The sequence below is a fragment of the Carya illinoinensis genome, chromosome 14 (genome assembly GCF_018687715.1).
Source record: "Carya illinoinensis cultivar Pawnee chromosome 14, C.illinoinensisPawnee_v1, whole genome shotgun sequence".
NCBI classification, from domain to species: domain Eukaryota; kingdom Viridiplantae; phylum Streptophyta; class Magnoliopsida; order Fagales; family Juglandaceae; genus Carya; species Carya illinoinensis.
Window position 1 is genome coordinate 27,095,461 of NC_056765.1, and position 13,553 is coordinate 27,109,013.

General features: G+C 35.1%; 2 protein-coding genes across 6 annotated transcripts in view; both read right to left on the reverse strand.

The window, feature by feature from the left end:
* Window positions 1-245: 245 nt before the first annotated feature.
* On the reverse strand, window positions 246-3,090 carry LOC122294526 (lysosomal Pro-X carboxypeptidase). 3 transcript variants are annotated; one of them, XM_043103327.1, is made up of 9 exons: window positions 2,569-3,090; window positions 2,159-2,345; window positions 1,822-1,955; window positions 1,637-1,749; window positions 1,252-1,396; window positions 953-1,111; window positions 762-841; window positions 586-635; window positions 246-484 (listed from the first exon to the last, which is right to left on the reverse strand). In XM_043103327.1, the coding sequence occupies exons 1-9, from the start codon at window positions 3,028-3,030 to the stop codon at window positions 360-362; spliced, it is 1,455 nt and encodes a 484-aa protein (XP_042959261.1). In that variant the 5' UTR covers window positions 3,031-3,090; the 3' UTR covers window positions 246-359. The 3 variants fall into 3 exon arrangements, with proteins under 3 accessions (XP_042959261.1, XP_042959260.1, XP_042959259.1); XM_043103326.1 differs by having other exon boundaries at window positions 1,252-1,408; window positions 2,569-3,089; XM_043103325.1 differs by having other exon boundaries at window positions 1,252-1,501; window positions 2,569-3,087.
* Window positions 3,091-4,473: 1,383 nt separating this feature from the next.
* LOC122294527 (syndetin) overlaps window positions 4,474-13,553 on the reverse strand; it is a 32,053-nt gene continuing 22,973 nt past the window's right edge. For 2 of the 3 annotated variants that reach the window (XM_043103328.1, XM_043103330.1), the window contains 14 exons: window positions 11,701-12,276; window positions 10,614-11,155; window positions 10,442-10,505; window positions 10,208-10,310; window positions 9,834-10,006; window positions 8,805-8,930; window positions 8,009-8,079; window positions 6,217-6,279; window positions 5,661-5,733; window positions 5,342-5,461; window positions 5,120-5,197; window positions 4,967-5,017; window positions 4,769-4,866; window positions 4,474-4,651 (listed from right to left, as the gene is read on the reverse strand). In XM_043103328.1, the coding sequence (XP_042959262.1) occupies window positions 4,645-4,651; window positions 4,769-4,866; window positions 4,967-5,017; window positions 5,120-5,197; window positions 5,342-5,461; window positions 5,661-5,733; window positions 6,217-6,279; window positions 8,009-8,079; window positions 8,805-8,930; window positions 9,834-10,006; window positions 10,208-10,310; window positions 10,442-10,505; window positions 10,614-11,155; window positions 11,701-12,276 (2,145 nt within the window). In that variant the 3' untranslated portion in view covers window positions 4,474-4,644. Of the gene's footprint in view, window positions 4,652-4,764; window positions 4,867-4,966; window positions 5,018-5,119; window positions 5,198-5,341; window positions 5,462-5,660; window positions 5,734-6,216; window positions 6,280-8,008; window positions 8,080-8,804; window positions 8,931-9,833; window positions 10,007-10,207; window positions 10,311-10,441; window positions 10,506-10,613; window positions 11,156-11,700; window positions 12,277-13,553 lie in introns of all 3 variants that reach the window. The other variant, XM_043103329.1, reaches the window with a different exon arrangement.

Genomic DNA, 13,553 nt, shown 5'->3' on the forward strand with positions numbered 1-13,553 from the left:
TTAAGAGGATGGTGTTAAAATAGATTTATAATAATTAGAATTTTCCTTGAAAATTATATATCTTATAGATTTATTATAATTCCGTGAACGTTTCTATCATATAAATATATGTGTGTGTATATATATATATATATATAATATGATCGTGTGCAATGAAGAATCACGTATATATATATATATATAAGAGGTACTGCATGATCAATATAGAATATGGTATTTTTTAACGATTTCAAATTGAACATTAGTAGCTAAATATATATGTATTAAAAAGTTTCATTAATTAACGAGATCACGTTCTTTCCAATAACTTTATTTGGATTTCTTCTGATCATATCAAACAAGAACGTTCGTTTTGATAGCTAGAGAAGATCTGCATAATACTTGGAAAGCCACCTTCTAATTATCTTGACCTCTGTGTTTCTTTGCATGACCAACCATTGCGGATCACTTGGCTTTGCCATGTTTATGTCCAAGCAATGAGAACCTGCGGAAGTAATTGAGCGTTTACTACATATTCTAAGTACTACTAAAAAATCTCTTGGAAGATATACGTACTTTCGGATGGATGGAGAGATGAGTACGTACCATTGGCAGTAGAGATGGCAACCACGCTTTCTGATATGTTCTCCAAAACCCTATATATGATCGGAGATGGAAAATGAATAACTCTCGATCGGTAGAGCAAATAGTCATATGAGTACCTACCCTACCGATTAAAGAAAATGAATAACCAAAAAGTTGGGTTAATTTCTTTTGTTTACCCGCCACTACTGTAAGGATCTTTGAGCCCATTGGAGAATATGATGTTGCTAGCAAATCTGTGGAGAATCCGTTTTAGATCCTACAGCAATTTAACGCATATATATGATCAGAAGCTAGCACAATGAGATAGTAATATCAGAAATAATTATTTTCAAATGTTCCACAAAGATATATATAATCAAGAACATACATGACCGCCATAATAAGTTGTCACCCAGTGAGGACGAGGAAGGACACCATACAAGCTCTTGCACTCATTGATGAATTGGTTGAGATTGAAAGGTGCGGACGGAAACATAGACTCTTTGCAGTTCTCATGGCCAATGGGCATAACTATCTCACTACATGTCTGTGTACAAACACGTCATCATCATCATCATCTTGTTCTGTGCTTTATTATATTCAACATTATTCGAGATCAACGAGATTGATGAAAGTTAAAAAATCATGATAAATACATATAACTGTTAAATTAAGAAAGCTACATACCTGCCATCTCCACCCTTCATTCGTTTGATCAGTAGCATTCTTGAATTCATTCATGTCATAGCATGATCGGTGTCCCATATAAGCAACCACTCCTGCATATATTCGGCCAAGAGTATCGGTTCCTACAGATGCTCCATCAATGGCACTGCACAGAACACTAAGTGGGTATCTTGTGGGGTCATTATACTGTGCTGCTTGAGCATATATTGAATCCAAATAGCCCTTCAGCTCAAAAGATGTATTTAATTGACTGAGAGAATACACCCAGATCGAAGTTTTAGGTTTAACAGAGTTTAAATATATATATATATATATATATATGCAAATGTACACGTCCGTCCATGACAATCAAGAATTAAAATGTGCAAAACTACTAAATAATTACCAGCAAGTATTAAATCTCTTGCCAAGGGTTGAAAGGCCATGAGGTCTGGAAGCGACTCTATCAATTTTCGCCCATGACTTCCTTATGGTTCTGTAGCAACTTTCACTAGTTTCCTGCAACAGTACCCATCGCATTTCATCATGCATATATATATATATAATATTTTGAGGGGTTTGTATTATTACTTTAAAATCCTTGGTTACAATGGAGTAGTATCCAAAGCGTGGTGAAATGTCGTCAAAGTAGAGGATCGGAGCTGAAGAAGCTAGAGATCCAAGGACAATATGAGGATACTTTAACCGAAACCATGCTGCAAGCACTGCAAAATTACGTAAAAAAAGGAAAAAAGAAAAAAAGAAAAAATCTGAGACAAATTAATTATATGATGAAAAGGGCAGGTTTTAATTAATTATAATTAATTTATCAGTGTTATTTCATATATATTCTAGCTGCATGTATATATATCTAGTGCCCGAGAAATGGAATTTATATTATATATATATATAAATTATGGCCACTTACTTCCTCCGTAGGAACCTCCAACAACGATTATTGGAGAATTTTCTGCAGATAAATTCTTCTTCAAGTGCAAGAGCACATCTGCGTAATCTGCGATAGCCTGAGCCGAGTTGAAGTAACCAAGAGTGCTCGCATTTCTAAAAGCCTCTTTTCTCGATCCAAACGGTATGGATTTCCCATAGTACCTATGCTATATATTATATAGAATATAATATTATAACATGACGCACTCGATCATGAGTTAATTTTAAGAATATTTTATGTTCCAAACCATCATGAGTAGTATATATGAAAATCATTAGATGTTTGTACTAATTAATAAATGATATCATGAAATAATAATATTGAAACTTGGAGTGACTGAAACTGGAGGCCGGTTTTGATCCTTTGGAGGGACTGCTTATGCCTTTTACCTCTATGTATACTAGGAGTGCCTGAAACTGGAGGGCATTATCAGTGAGAAAACCAACGGATAAAAGCTGATCAGAATCCAAGGGTGCTTCATCGCCAAGATAAGCAAATATTGGTGCGTTTGATTTCGGTCCGCCCCAATACTTAGAGTTGATCACATACTTTTGTTGAAAAGTAGAGTAGCAATCAGGCCTGTAGTTGAAGTGATCAAGGGTTTGGTTGTAATAAAACGTTTTGAAATCCTCGGGGTTTGATGAAAAAGATGAAGTAGTACTACCGGTTTGGGACTCGTATAATTGGGATGTACTTCTGCTTACTGTTCCGAGCCTTGGAATGTTAAAGTAGTACTGCGAGGCAGAAATATTGGCGGAAAATGAGCAAACTAGCAGGAAGATCATGATGATCATCAGAGAAAATAGATGCATGATCATGAGTACTGAGCATCCGAGAGAGTAGTCGGCCATGGCCAAGTACAAACAATATATATATATAAGATCAAACTTCTTTAATTTGAAGTTATATATAAAGAAGTTTTAATGTTTTTAGGAACATATTTATGGTACAAGATTTACGCCTGCTTTTGGAAATCGATTCAGGGTCTAATTTATATGATGAAAATCTTGTTGACCTAATTATAATTATTTAGAAAAAAAAAAAATAATAATAACAAAACCTGTCTCCTTTTGTGGGTTTTCAGCTGAAAATATGGAGCAAGTAATACACTAATGTCAATGGCCGATATATATTTATATATATATATATAAATATATCCTGTGAAGTTGGCAACAACGTACGCGGTACAAGTGCCCAAATTATTTTGAACAATTTTAAATTTTCTCTAGTGGTTTGTGTCAGCGAATTTGTTGGAGAGTTTATGGCCAAAAAAAACAAAAAACAAAAAAAAAGAGGAGAAGTTTTTGCTAAACTAATTATGTGCATATATAGATGGATCAAACTAATGAGTTGCTGATGATACTTGGTAAAGGATCGAAAATATAAACTGTTATTAATAGCCATCTATCGGGACATTAATTTAAACAAAATTTTGCTAAAATAAATAAAATTTAGTTCACCGGGGTGTATTCGTTAAGAAAAATTATATCCCCACCATGGAGTTGCATGTCTGCCTATATATTTTGATTAGTACCGGGTGTTTAGGAATAACATTACGCCTAATCTCAGATGTGCAGATACCCTTAGCAAAGAATTTTCCGTAAATGCACATCGGATAATTCAAAGAGTATCCTCTAATCCAATTTTCTTTAGAGATTGTTTGCACCTAAAGGAATTTGAACCTTCGACCTAGGGAGAACATACCCTTAAATCCAAGGTCTTCACCACTTGAGCCAATCCGTAGGGGCTATTTATAGATCCTTATATTGTGAGATGGCCAGTGTAATGTGGAATGATTTTTGCTTGAGTCATGCTTAAGGAAAATTATTAAATAGTATTTCCATCCAATCAAAGAATAACATGCCATTAAAATTATTTGCATAAACACCATTTGTTTTAATGAAATAGATCTAGCTAAAAAGCATAGCAAATCTTTTTCACTCGAGAGAATTAGGTGGATAGCCCACAAATTTCAACAATGTATGGGCTACCCGTAGATTATTATGGACGACAAACAGACTTTCTTTCTTGACACACTCGTCCTTCTGTAATTTTATTTTATTTTAACGAAATAGGAAAGTTTCTATAGATTATTATGGACTTAAATTTCGTGATTTTATGCATTTACTCTTCATTTCTAGGTAGGCAACTTTCTTGTACACTTATTTTTGTGTCTAGATTGCACCTTTTGCACTTATAATAAAGCTCATATTACTTGTATATATATATATATATATATATATATATTTAAAAAAAGGTTATATTTCATCAATCTATAAATACACAAATCATCCTTTGCAAGAAAACATAGAATTGAGCCTTGAATATTTCAATATAAACTCATTATTTCACCTATTATGTGATCCAAAATTACATTTGATATTCCCATAAAAGGGGAAGATCTTAAATCATATATAACAAGTTGATCCATGCACCAAGACATCTGAAGATATACAACCCTCAGCCTACACCCTAATATAACCAAGGAAAATCAGAGTACCATCCAATATACATCACTCGTATAAGATACCACACACAATAAAAGAGAAAAAAAAAGGGAGTTTAAGTGAAGTTTGCATGCTTACTCACTCGATCTTCTCCAGTACATCCAACCTGTTTTTTCTCTTCCAGCCTTTCATGGTAGCAACAAGGTTGATCAGCCCAACGATTTGGCTTTTACTGTATTCCTGCAAGGAAAAAGGCATTTCAAATGCACGTCATGCAAAATCACACAAAATCATGTTAGATAAATTTATCATTTTTTTTAGTAGGGATGAATCTTCTTACTGGGTGACCCCGTGCCCAGTGTACATATTCAGTTTCAGGTAGGTAGTAAGCCTGTATTAAGAGAAAACAAGAGAAAGCAGTTACTAATTGTCAGGGTTACAAATGTGCACGTTTGTCCAAAATTTCCTCATCATTTTCGAAGGTTGTACTTACCTTGATGAAGGCCTCAACCATCTGTAATTGGGGTCTCACGTTTACAGACACAAAATGCTGTAAACCATTAATTAAAACCTGAAAGGAGTAAAGACAACACTCCTTCAATACACCACAAGGAATAAAAAGTCTTGTTTAAAAAAAAAAAAAAAAAAAACGAGAGAAAAAAGCAAATGAACTGTTGTGCAATTGTGCTGATTCTTATCAAGATTTGAAAAGAACCTGAAGATCCAATGACATGAGAGCTCTTCCTTCATCTGTACACCGCTTAACTCGAGATAGACCTTCAATGAGAGTTTCGGCAACGATCTCAACTCCATACTCTAAGAGGTGGTCTTGAACCTAACCATAGGAATGCAAACCGGGGGGTTATGAAGATTAAACCAAGAACCTCACCAACTTCTAACACCATCTTAGAAATTGTCAATCCAAAACACGTCAGTCAGCTTAAAGAGTGAGAAAAAATAGAAATTTTGAGGGCAAAATCAGATTTCTTTAAAATTTAAGGTGGTGCTTTACAAAATTCATAGCCAATCATTACCTCTTTGCGGATTCCCCCATGAGCAAGTCTGGTTTTATAGTGCTTAAATTCTCCCAGCAACAAGTCAACATACCTGTTGTTGATACGACTCACTTCAGAACACTAATCAAGGGCAAGTGGCTTTCATATAAGGAGGAGAAAACAAAACTCTTGAGATGCACATTATTGATTATAATATTAAAAATAATAACAAACTTAGCAGCATCCTTCTAGGGCCGCCATTCAGTAAGAGCAGATTTTCCCACGGTGGAGTCACCATTCACTCTTACTATTATGGTAAATCAGTCTTATCGTGGAAAGGCATCCACTGATCATTAACTGATCTTACATGGAATTTCAAACCCAAGTTTGTGTATGAAGACCAGATCTTATTACATGCTGCTACTAATTTATCATGTGTAATACATTGTATCCAAAAGAGAACATAAGATGCATAATTAACAAATATATACAGCTCACTGTTAGCAATACAAGTGTTTCAATGAAAATCACAAGTTTGTAATCATGAAAAAAGTTAATTTATATACAATAAAATGATAAAAATAAGTAAACAAACCCATTATGCTCTAGACCAAGCTCTTTCACTTCCCATTTAGCATTGGCAATCCGATCAACATACCTGCAACAAGTAATTACCCATTAAGGAATCGGCTAAAATAACTTTAAAAAAAAAAAGAACAAAAAGGTTCTAGTTTAAACTAATAGCCCATACACTGGCAAAAGATGGCAATTCAACAAATCTTGCAGGCAGTATAAACTTCTTCTCAGAAATCACAGCCACCATTAATCGCCAGTGACCGAAGTACAGGCTAAGATGAGAGTGTTTTACATCTAGCCTACAGATATTATGCAACATGGTATCACCATTGTCCCTCAAAACCTTTTACTTTTGTCTGGAAGGTTCCCTTTTTCATCTCTACCAATCGGATTTCTCTATGAATTGGGTCAGTGAGGTTGGAACTCTATTAGAAATCTTCATTGATATTGAAACGATAATTGATGGCTGGCACCCAGGATCTGGGTGCTTCTTAGAGCTCTGATCAGTTTGCAGGCTCCGACCATCTGTTACCACAAAATTCAGCAGTCGCATCATGCCCCGGGGATACCTTTTTTTATAAGTAAAAGAACAGATCCAAATGTGCCCTGGGGACATGTTTTACGAAGATAATTCTGGATCATGATGATTTCCACTCCCCTTTTGCAAACGACTAAACCTTGTGCCTGCTTCAACTTCCCATTTACTTGGGCTACCTAGTTCCAATGAATTTTATAGAGTGGGTTTGCATTTTCTTTCACTTTTTAGTTTTATATTTTTCTTCTAGAAGTAACAAATGTTTTTACTCGCACAAAAAAAATAAAAAAGTAACAAAAGCCTTGCTAAAATTAATTATATATACGTGTGCATTATCATCACAAGCAGTTACAATCAAAACTAAGAGTGATAAAACCTGAAAATGAATGACCCTGGAAATCTCCGGAAGCAGAAATCTCATAAAGATCTAAGAAACATAGCTTTAAGCAAGTTCCATTAAGTTGCACCATCAGATGCATAGTAGTTCTTTTTCTTTTTTTTGATAAGTTGCATATGATAAGTTGAATGGTAATTCCTTTCAGAACAAAGTATACCCATAAGAATAAGCAGAACTGAACCCCAAATATCACCTCTCAAGATGACTGAACTCCCTCTCTGAGAAGCTAAAACCTCCAGAACTGTCCTTGGCATCACCAAATGCAATCCAAATAATGATAAGCTAACGACCTATGTGTGACTATAGAATAAACTATAATATTTTTCTCGTCATCATTCCTAGTTCTGACTTGCCAGGCAACAGATCATTCCCTAACCCTATTCTCTGCAGTTTTTGGTTAAGAGCAAAAATGCACCATCCTTCCCTATCCTTTGAAATTAGAAACAAGTCTGTATACACCTATTCTTCAAAACAACCTAACCAAACCATCTACCAAAACCAAATCATGGTGCTATCCCCTACCTGGAAATAATCATAAAAATAAATAAATAAAAAAATTAAAAAAAAAAAATTGAGAAGTCTTCTTAAGTTTTAGGCTACCAATCAGAAGGCTGCTTCCAGGTAGACAATTAACAGCTTGAAATGTTTTTATCTTTGATAGGTCAAAAATAGTAGCACTCCTACTATTTTTTAAAATATTCCAAAAACTCAAATTCCCAGGAAACAACATAGAAACTGTTAACGATCAATTTTAGATGTCGAATGTGATCCATGAACAATAGTTGCAAAATCCAAGCTGTAGATGACAATTCTATAGGGCTGGGCATATATTTCTTCAAATCATATGCAATATAGATCAGCAAAAATTTTATAACTAACCCATTCATGTTGAGAAGTAGTTTTGCAGTTGTCCTATGTGTGTGCTCTACAAGAAACGGCACAGCATCCACCTGAAAAAAATCACATGTATTTAAGATCATTTTCAGCTGATATATGGATATTTTTACTCAAAACATAAGTAATGAAATGTGAAAATCTCTCACTCAATTAGATGTGGGAAATAACAAGAACTACTCTTATGAAACACTACCGTTAATTTGTGCTTGGTTCTGAACTTTAGTCACTATTGTGGAAGTGGGAGTGGAATCAGCAAAGGGAAAAAGAGTCAATCGAAAAATGAAAAATGAAAAAAAATTGAAAAAAAGATGTTTTAAAAAGAGGCACATGACAAGAAAAACTCGGGCTAAACAATGATTGGTAAAACTATTGTCATTATTCTCAAAACTCAAAGCACAGCTATTACCTAATAGGCTTTTTCTTGAAGTAAACCCATACGACGTAAATATAAAAGAACCACATCATTAAAGACACACATAAACAGGACAAGTATTCTTAGGTGTATGTGCTGTGTGCTCCATGTTTGAACATACGTATGCAGGTGACTCTCCAATCAGATAGAAATTCATCTAACTGGCACCAAATGATAGGTTATAGACATGGACGCAGGGTTTTATGACTTTTGTTTCCTACCTATTTACATCATTCAAATGTAAATAGATCAAAAGCTGGGTTTGTAAGCAAACTAAAACAGAAATCCATGTCAAATTTTTGTCAGTTGCCAAACCTCCATAACAAATACTGAATGCTCCAAGAGAGTTGTAAGGGAGGAACATACCAGATGGACATAAAAATCGTCAACTATAGTTCCATTTTTTTGTAGAAGCATCGATTGGAGATGAGCTTTAGATCTATGCAATACTTGAGCAACAAGAGATAAACTGTCAGCACCTGCACATCTTTCCTGTGACACAAAGATGATATTATTTGTAGGCAAACACATACAACAAGATACAAGGGGCTTCAGTCATACTTTTAAGTAACCAAATACATAGTGCCAAGCATATGGATGACAAAGCATTATAACCAGTTTAACCACAGAAAAGGAAAGAAAAAAAGCAACCCATAGGACACGTGGTTGCTAGTAATCACTATGACTAAGTATAAGCATCCATTGGATCAATTATAACAGTTCACACACCCATATTTCTGAAATTGCTCTGTGTTTCTTTCAAAACCACAAGGTCAATGCTTGAAAAACAAAGGCCATTTTCCATCATGAACATTTCTGCGACCACCTTTGCAGTCAGGTTTGCCAACTATAGAAGAAGCAACAAACCTTACGAGTACTGGAGTTGTAATTTCGGCTAAGACACCACTGTGATACTCAGAATGGGCATACCCACGAAGCAGCAATAGACAAGGAATCTCCTACGAAGCTTGGACAGAAGCTTGCTTTTCCTCCATCTACATAAAAATTCTAGTTCCAAAACGTGCATTCACTCAATCACATTTTACGCATCTGTAGATGGTCAACAACATTGGAACTAACCAAATTTCTACCAGGATCCCTTTGGAGAATAATTACACATATTTCCACTCCTTGATGCAGAAAGATGAGCAAAGACACGAGAAACCACATTCCAGATTGCTTAGGCCGTTATCAATAACAGGAGGGTAATTATGAGAATGGCAAACTTGTACTAAGTACATGATCATTCTACTAAACTTGGTATCTTTTTTTTATGAGTAAGATAAATTTTACTTATGATAGAAAGGGATATCATCTTGGTACACAGAAGCATGCACAAATCCACTCAACAAACAAAAGGGAATAGGTGTAACAATTAGATATTTGAATAAATACCTTGAGACCGAAAGATGTTCCTGGAAAGTGCCCAAAATTTGTACTGGATGGACTCATAGATGTAACATCCGCATTCGTATATGATGTGTTCAAGGAGGTGGGTGAAGAGGACTGGTATTTTATCCACTGATCACAATCTTGTGTTATTCTGGATAAGGCTGTCTTTAGCCGATCTGAGTATCACAAGGGTATTAATGATCTTTAAGTATGTTTCAGGTCAAACTGGGGATCAACTACAGACATATTGATATATGAACACAACCAGAAATAAGCTGAGTTAAAGAATCAATGAACAGATAAAAGGGTGTAACATGATTGTAGAAATTTGCTAGACAGAATTACTCAAAAGTTTTTGAGAAAACAGAATTACTTACAATTAAGAGAGTCAGTTAAGCTTTTTCCACTTGAGCTGGGATTTTGCTGACCAAATGTTTCAAATACAAAATAGAAAAAAACCCCAAACAGCTGGCATACTCCCTGAAACAATATACTAAATCAGGAAAAACTATTTAGAGAGAAATTGCAAGAATTATCAGGCTTTTTATCAAAGAGTTCAACAACTGGAGGCATTGGAGCAGAAGAGGTAAATATCAAAGAGAGAACCATACCTTGAAAAACTCAATATTCACTATTTCTAATTTCTGCATAAGCCTTGCATATTTATCCATGGACCTGAAAAGTAAAATACATAAAGCTGAATGCAACTGGACAGAAAAACAGAATGTTATGATGCCTGAGGAGAAAGTATATTTGTTCAGTACTAGTAGAAGAGAAGTTCACCTTAGAAGACAAACAGAGGATCCTGTTTGGGCTGTTATCTCTTCGTGTTTCCAATGTGAAGAGTATCTTCTTGGAAGATTGGGTTTTGAAATTCGACTTGGAAGTTGACTGTCCTCATCAATAAAGTCTGCAAGAAGATCTTCGTTTTCATCCTCGGAAATAGATTCAGAGCCATTGATTTTATTTACATCACTCTTTCGTGGTGAGAACTTATCACCATGAGAACTGTCACTTATATTTCCATCAAATTCACTGCAGATAGTCCCATTAAGTGGGGAAGTATGGCCTTCTTTGGAAGCGTATGCTGCTTTTTGCAGAAACGGATTTCCACTCTCAAGCCAATGTAAAAACCCATGCTTCGAACTGGTATCAACCAAGCTTGCTGATTTATTGGAAGGAAGCACCCTGGCATTACCAGAGTTCCCAGCAGATGGAACAATTATGGGTGCTCCATCACCAAGAAGCCCAGGAAAACTTATTACTTGTACCGTATCTGGTGGCAAGTTTTGCCAATTTTCCTTTTCCAAAACCATTTTAAGTGCCTAGAAGGGGAAAAAAAATTTTGAAAGATCAAACGGTACCATATGGGTTGGGTTCTGCAGAGTGCTAAGGATAAATTTGAGGAAGAAAGTAACCCAAATATAAATGACCAATAATTAGCAAAAATTTGCTGACAGTAAGGGAAACAAAGCACCAAAATGTAGAAGGCTTGAATCTTGAAACTTGAACTACATACATATTTAATACTTTTCATCTTATGGCGTGTTATTAACAGTATTCATGTAGTGAATGCAGTCAGTTTCGTGATCGTTATTCATCCCTTACCTATTGGCACGTGACCAATGTGGTTTCCAAACCATTAGGTAGTGCATTCTTCAAAAGCAGAGAGAGAAAACATCTCCTAATATTCTTGAATTCAAAAAATATGAAAAGAGTGATAATTTAATAATAAGCAAAATGAACTTTGATAATTAAGAATCATACTTTAGAGATCAGCTGTACCTCGTGCAATGTATGTACATCTAGCACGGAACATATCAAGAAGTATGATATTAAAAGATAAAAGGAACTGATAAAGCAAACTTACGTAAATATTCTGCCGATGAAATGCTACAAAATAGTTTTCACAAACAATCTTCAACTTCTGTCTGAACTCAACCGCTTCAACTCCACAGAAGGCTTCCCCAGCTAAGATGAAGACATTCAGATCTTCATAATTTTTCAAGAATTGGTGAATGCTTGTAGAGCAAACAGCAACAGAAGAAAGCAATACAGATATACGACTAGTTGTGAGTTGCCAAAGATTCTTGCGTCCTCTCTGAAGGGTTTGTGAAACAAATGCTGTAGCATCTTTCCGCAGTTGATACCATGGGGATCCACTACTAGATGCCGTACTATAATCCTTCCTAGCCTCATCAATTGTATTTTGAGAGTCTAAACTAGTCGTAACGTTAGTTTTGGTAGTCTCAACTAAACAGCTGGTGCTCGTAGATTCTTCCGGAGATGAACCAGGCTTTCCATCAACAGATTCCAAGAGAGAGCCATTAATTTCTTGGGAATTTAAAGAATTTCTTGCATCCGAATCAACTTGTGGAACCCCTCCTGAACTCAAACAAATGTCCTTTTCCTTCTGTTCTGTATTTGAAGTTTGACCTGCCAAATCCTGAAACAAAGATATAACCGTTTCAACCTTGAACAAAATCAAGAGCAACAAACTAACTGAGATTTGAAAGCAAAAAAAGAGGATCTCAAGTGAAAAAAACCACATACGTAATAAAGCTTAACAATAAATAATACCCATGAATGTACATATGTAATTCATAAGCACTACAGGTAGCATGAAGGGCGTCAAAACAGGAAATAAATCAGGGGAACGTCATACAGGATGGCCCAATCAAGTTCAAGGACAAAAGTTTTGAGCAAGGAGAATTATCCTCATTATGGTTGAAGCCACGATAAGGAGAAGAAAAATGCCAAATGGAATGTGCAACAATATGGCTCTAATCAAGCTTAATAACCAGAAACAGATCAAGAAGCAGCGCCCCCCCCCCCCCCCCCCCCCCCCCAAAAAACCACTGTTTAACATAAGGCTTCAGTGAGTTGAAATTTGCTTCAGGCCACACTGGAGAAGGCAAATTCAAAACAATTAGAGATGGTTTCATCTCATCCGATTTCATCTAATCACATCTCAACATCCAAACACCACTCAAACATACACTTTTCAATTTCAAATTTTCATCTAATCATTATCTAATCATGACAACTTTGCCAATCTTCCAAACAAAACACAAAAAAAAATTCAACCTTTTCAAATCCCAAGACAAAAATAATATTAAAAAATTATATTCTAATAATATTTTAATTTTATAATATTTTTATTCAACTTTCTCTCTCTTCTTTCCCAAAACCCCATTGAAAATATAACTCCAACCATTTTACTACTATTCACAAACCATTTTACTATTATTCAGATTTCTTATCTTATCTCATTCCCCAAGCATCCCCTTGTAGAGTACAATGTAATCAAATTGCATAATTTAAAAAAAGATATAAAATAGAGGAAAACAGGTTCAGGAGTATTAAAGGGCATGTTTGGTAATCAAGAACTTCTCAAGATTTTCTAGGAATTCTCTCTCAATCCAAACATCTTTATACCAGAACCATCTAAATAATCAAAACATCGTGGGTTCCGTAACAAACACATTCCAAAACAACTTTCACAGAATTGAAAAAACCTCTCACAAAAATGCACTTCTCTATCACATTTTGCAATGGGTCCCACCACTTTCACAGAACACCATAAAGCTCATCTTTAAATTTTTTTGGATATTTCAGAGTTTCAAGAAATCCTTACATCCAAATATCCCGTAAGTTAACCAGCCAAGAATAGACGGTTAATTATTCAGATAAAACTTAAACTATTTGTAAGTACTAAAAGGA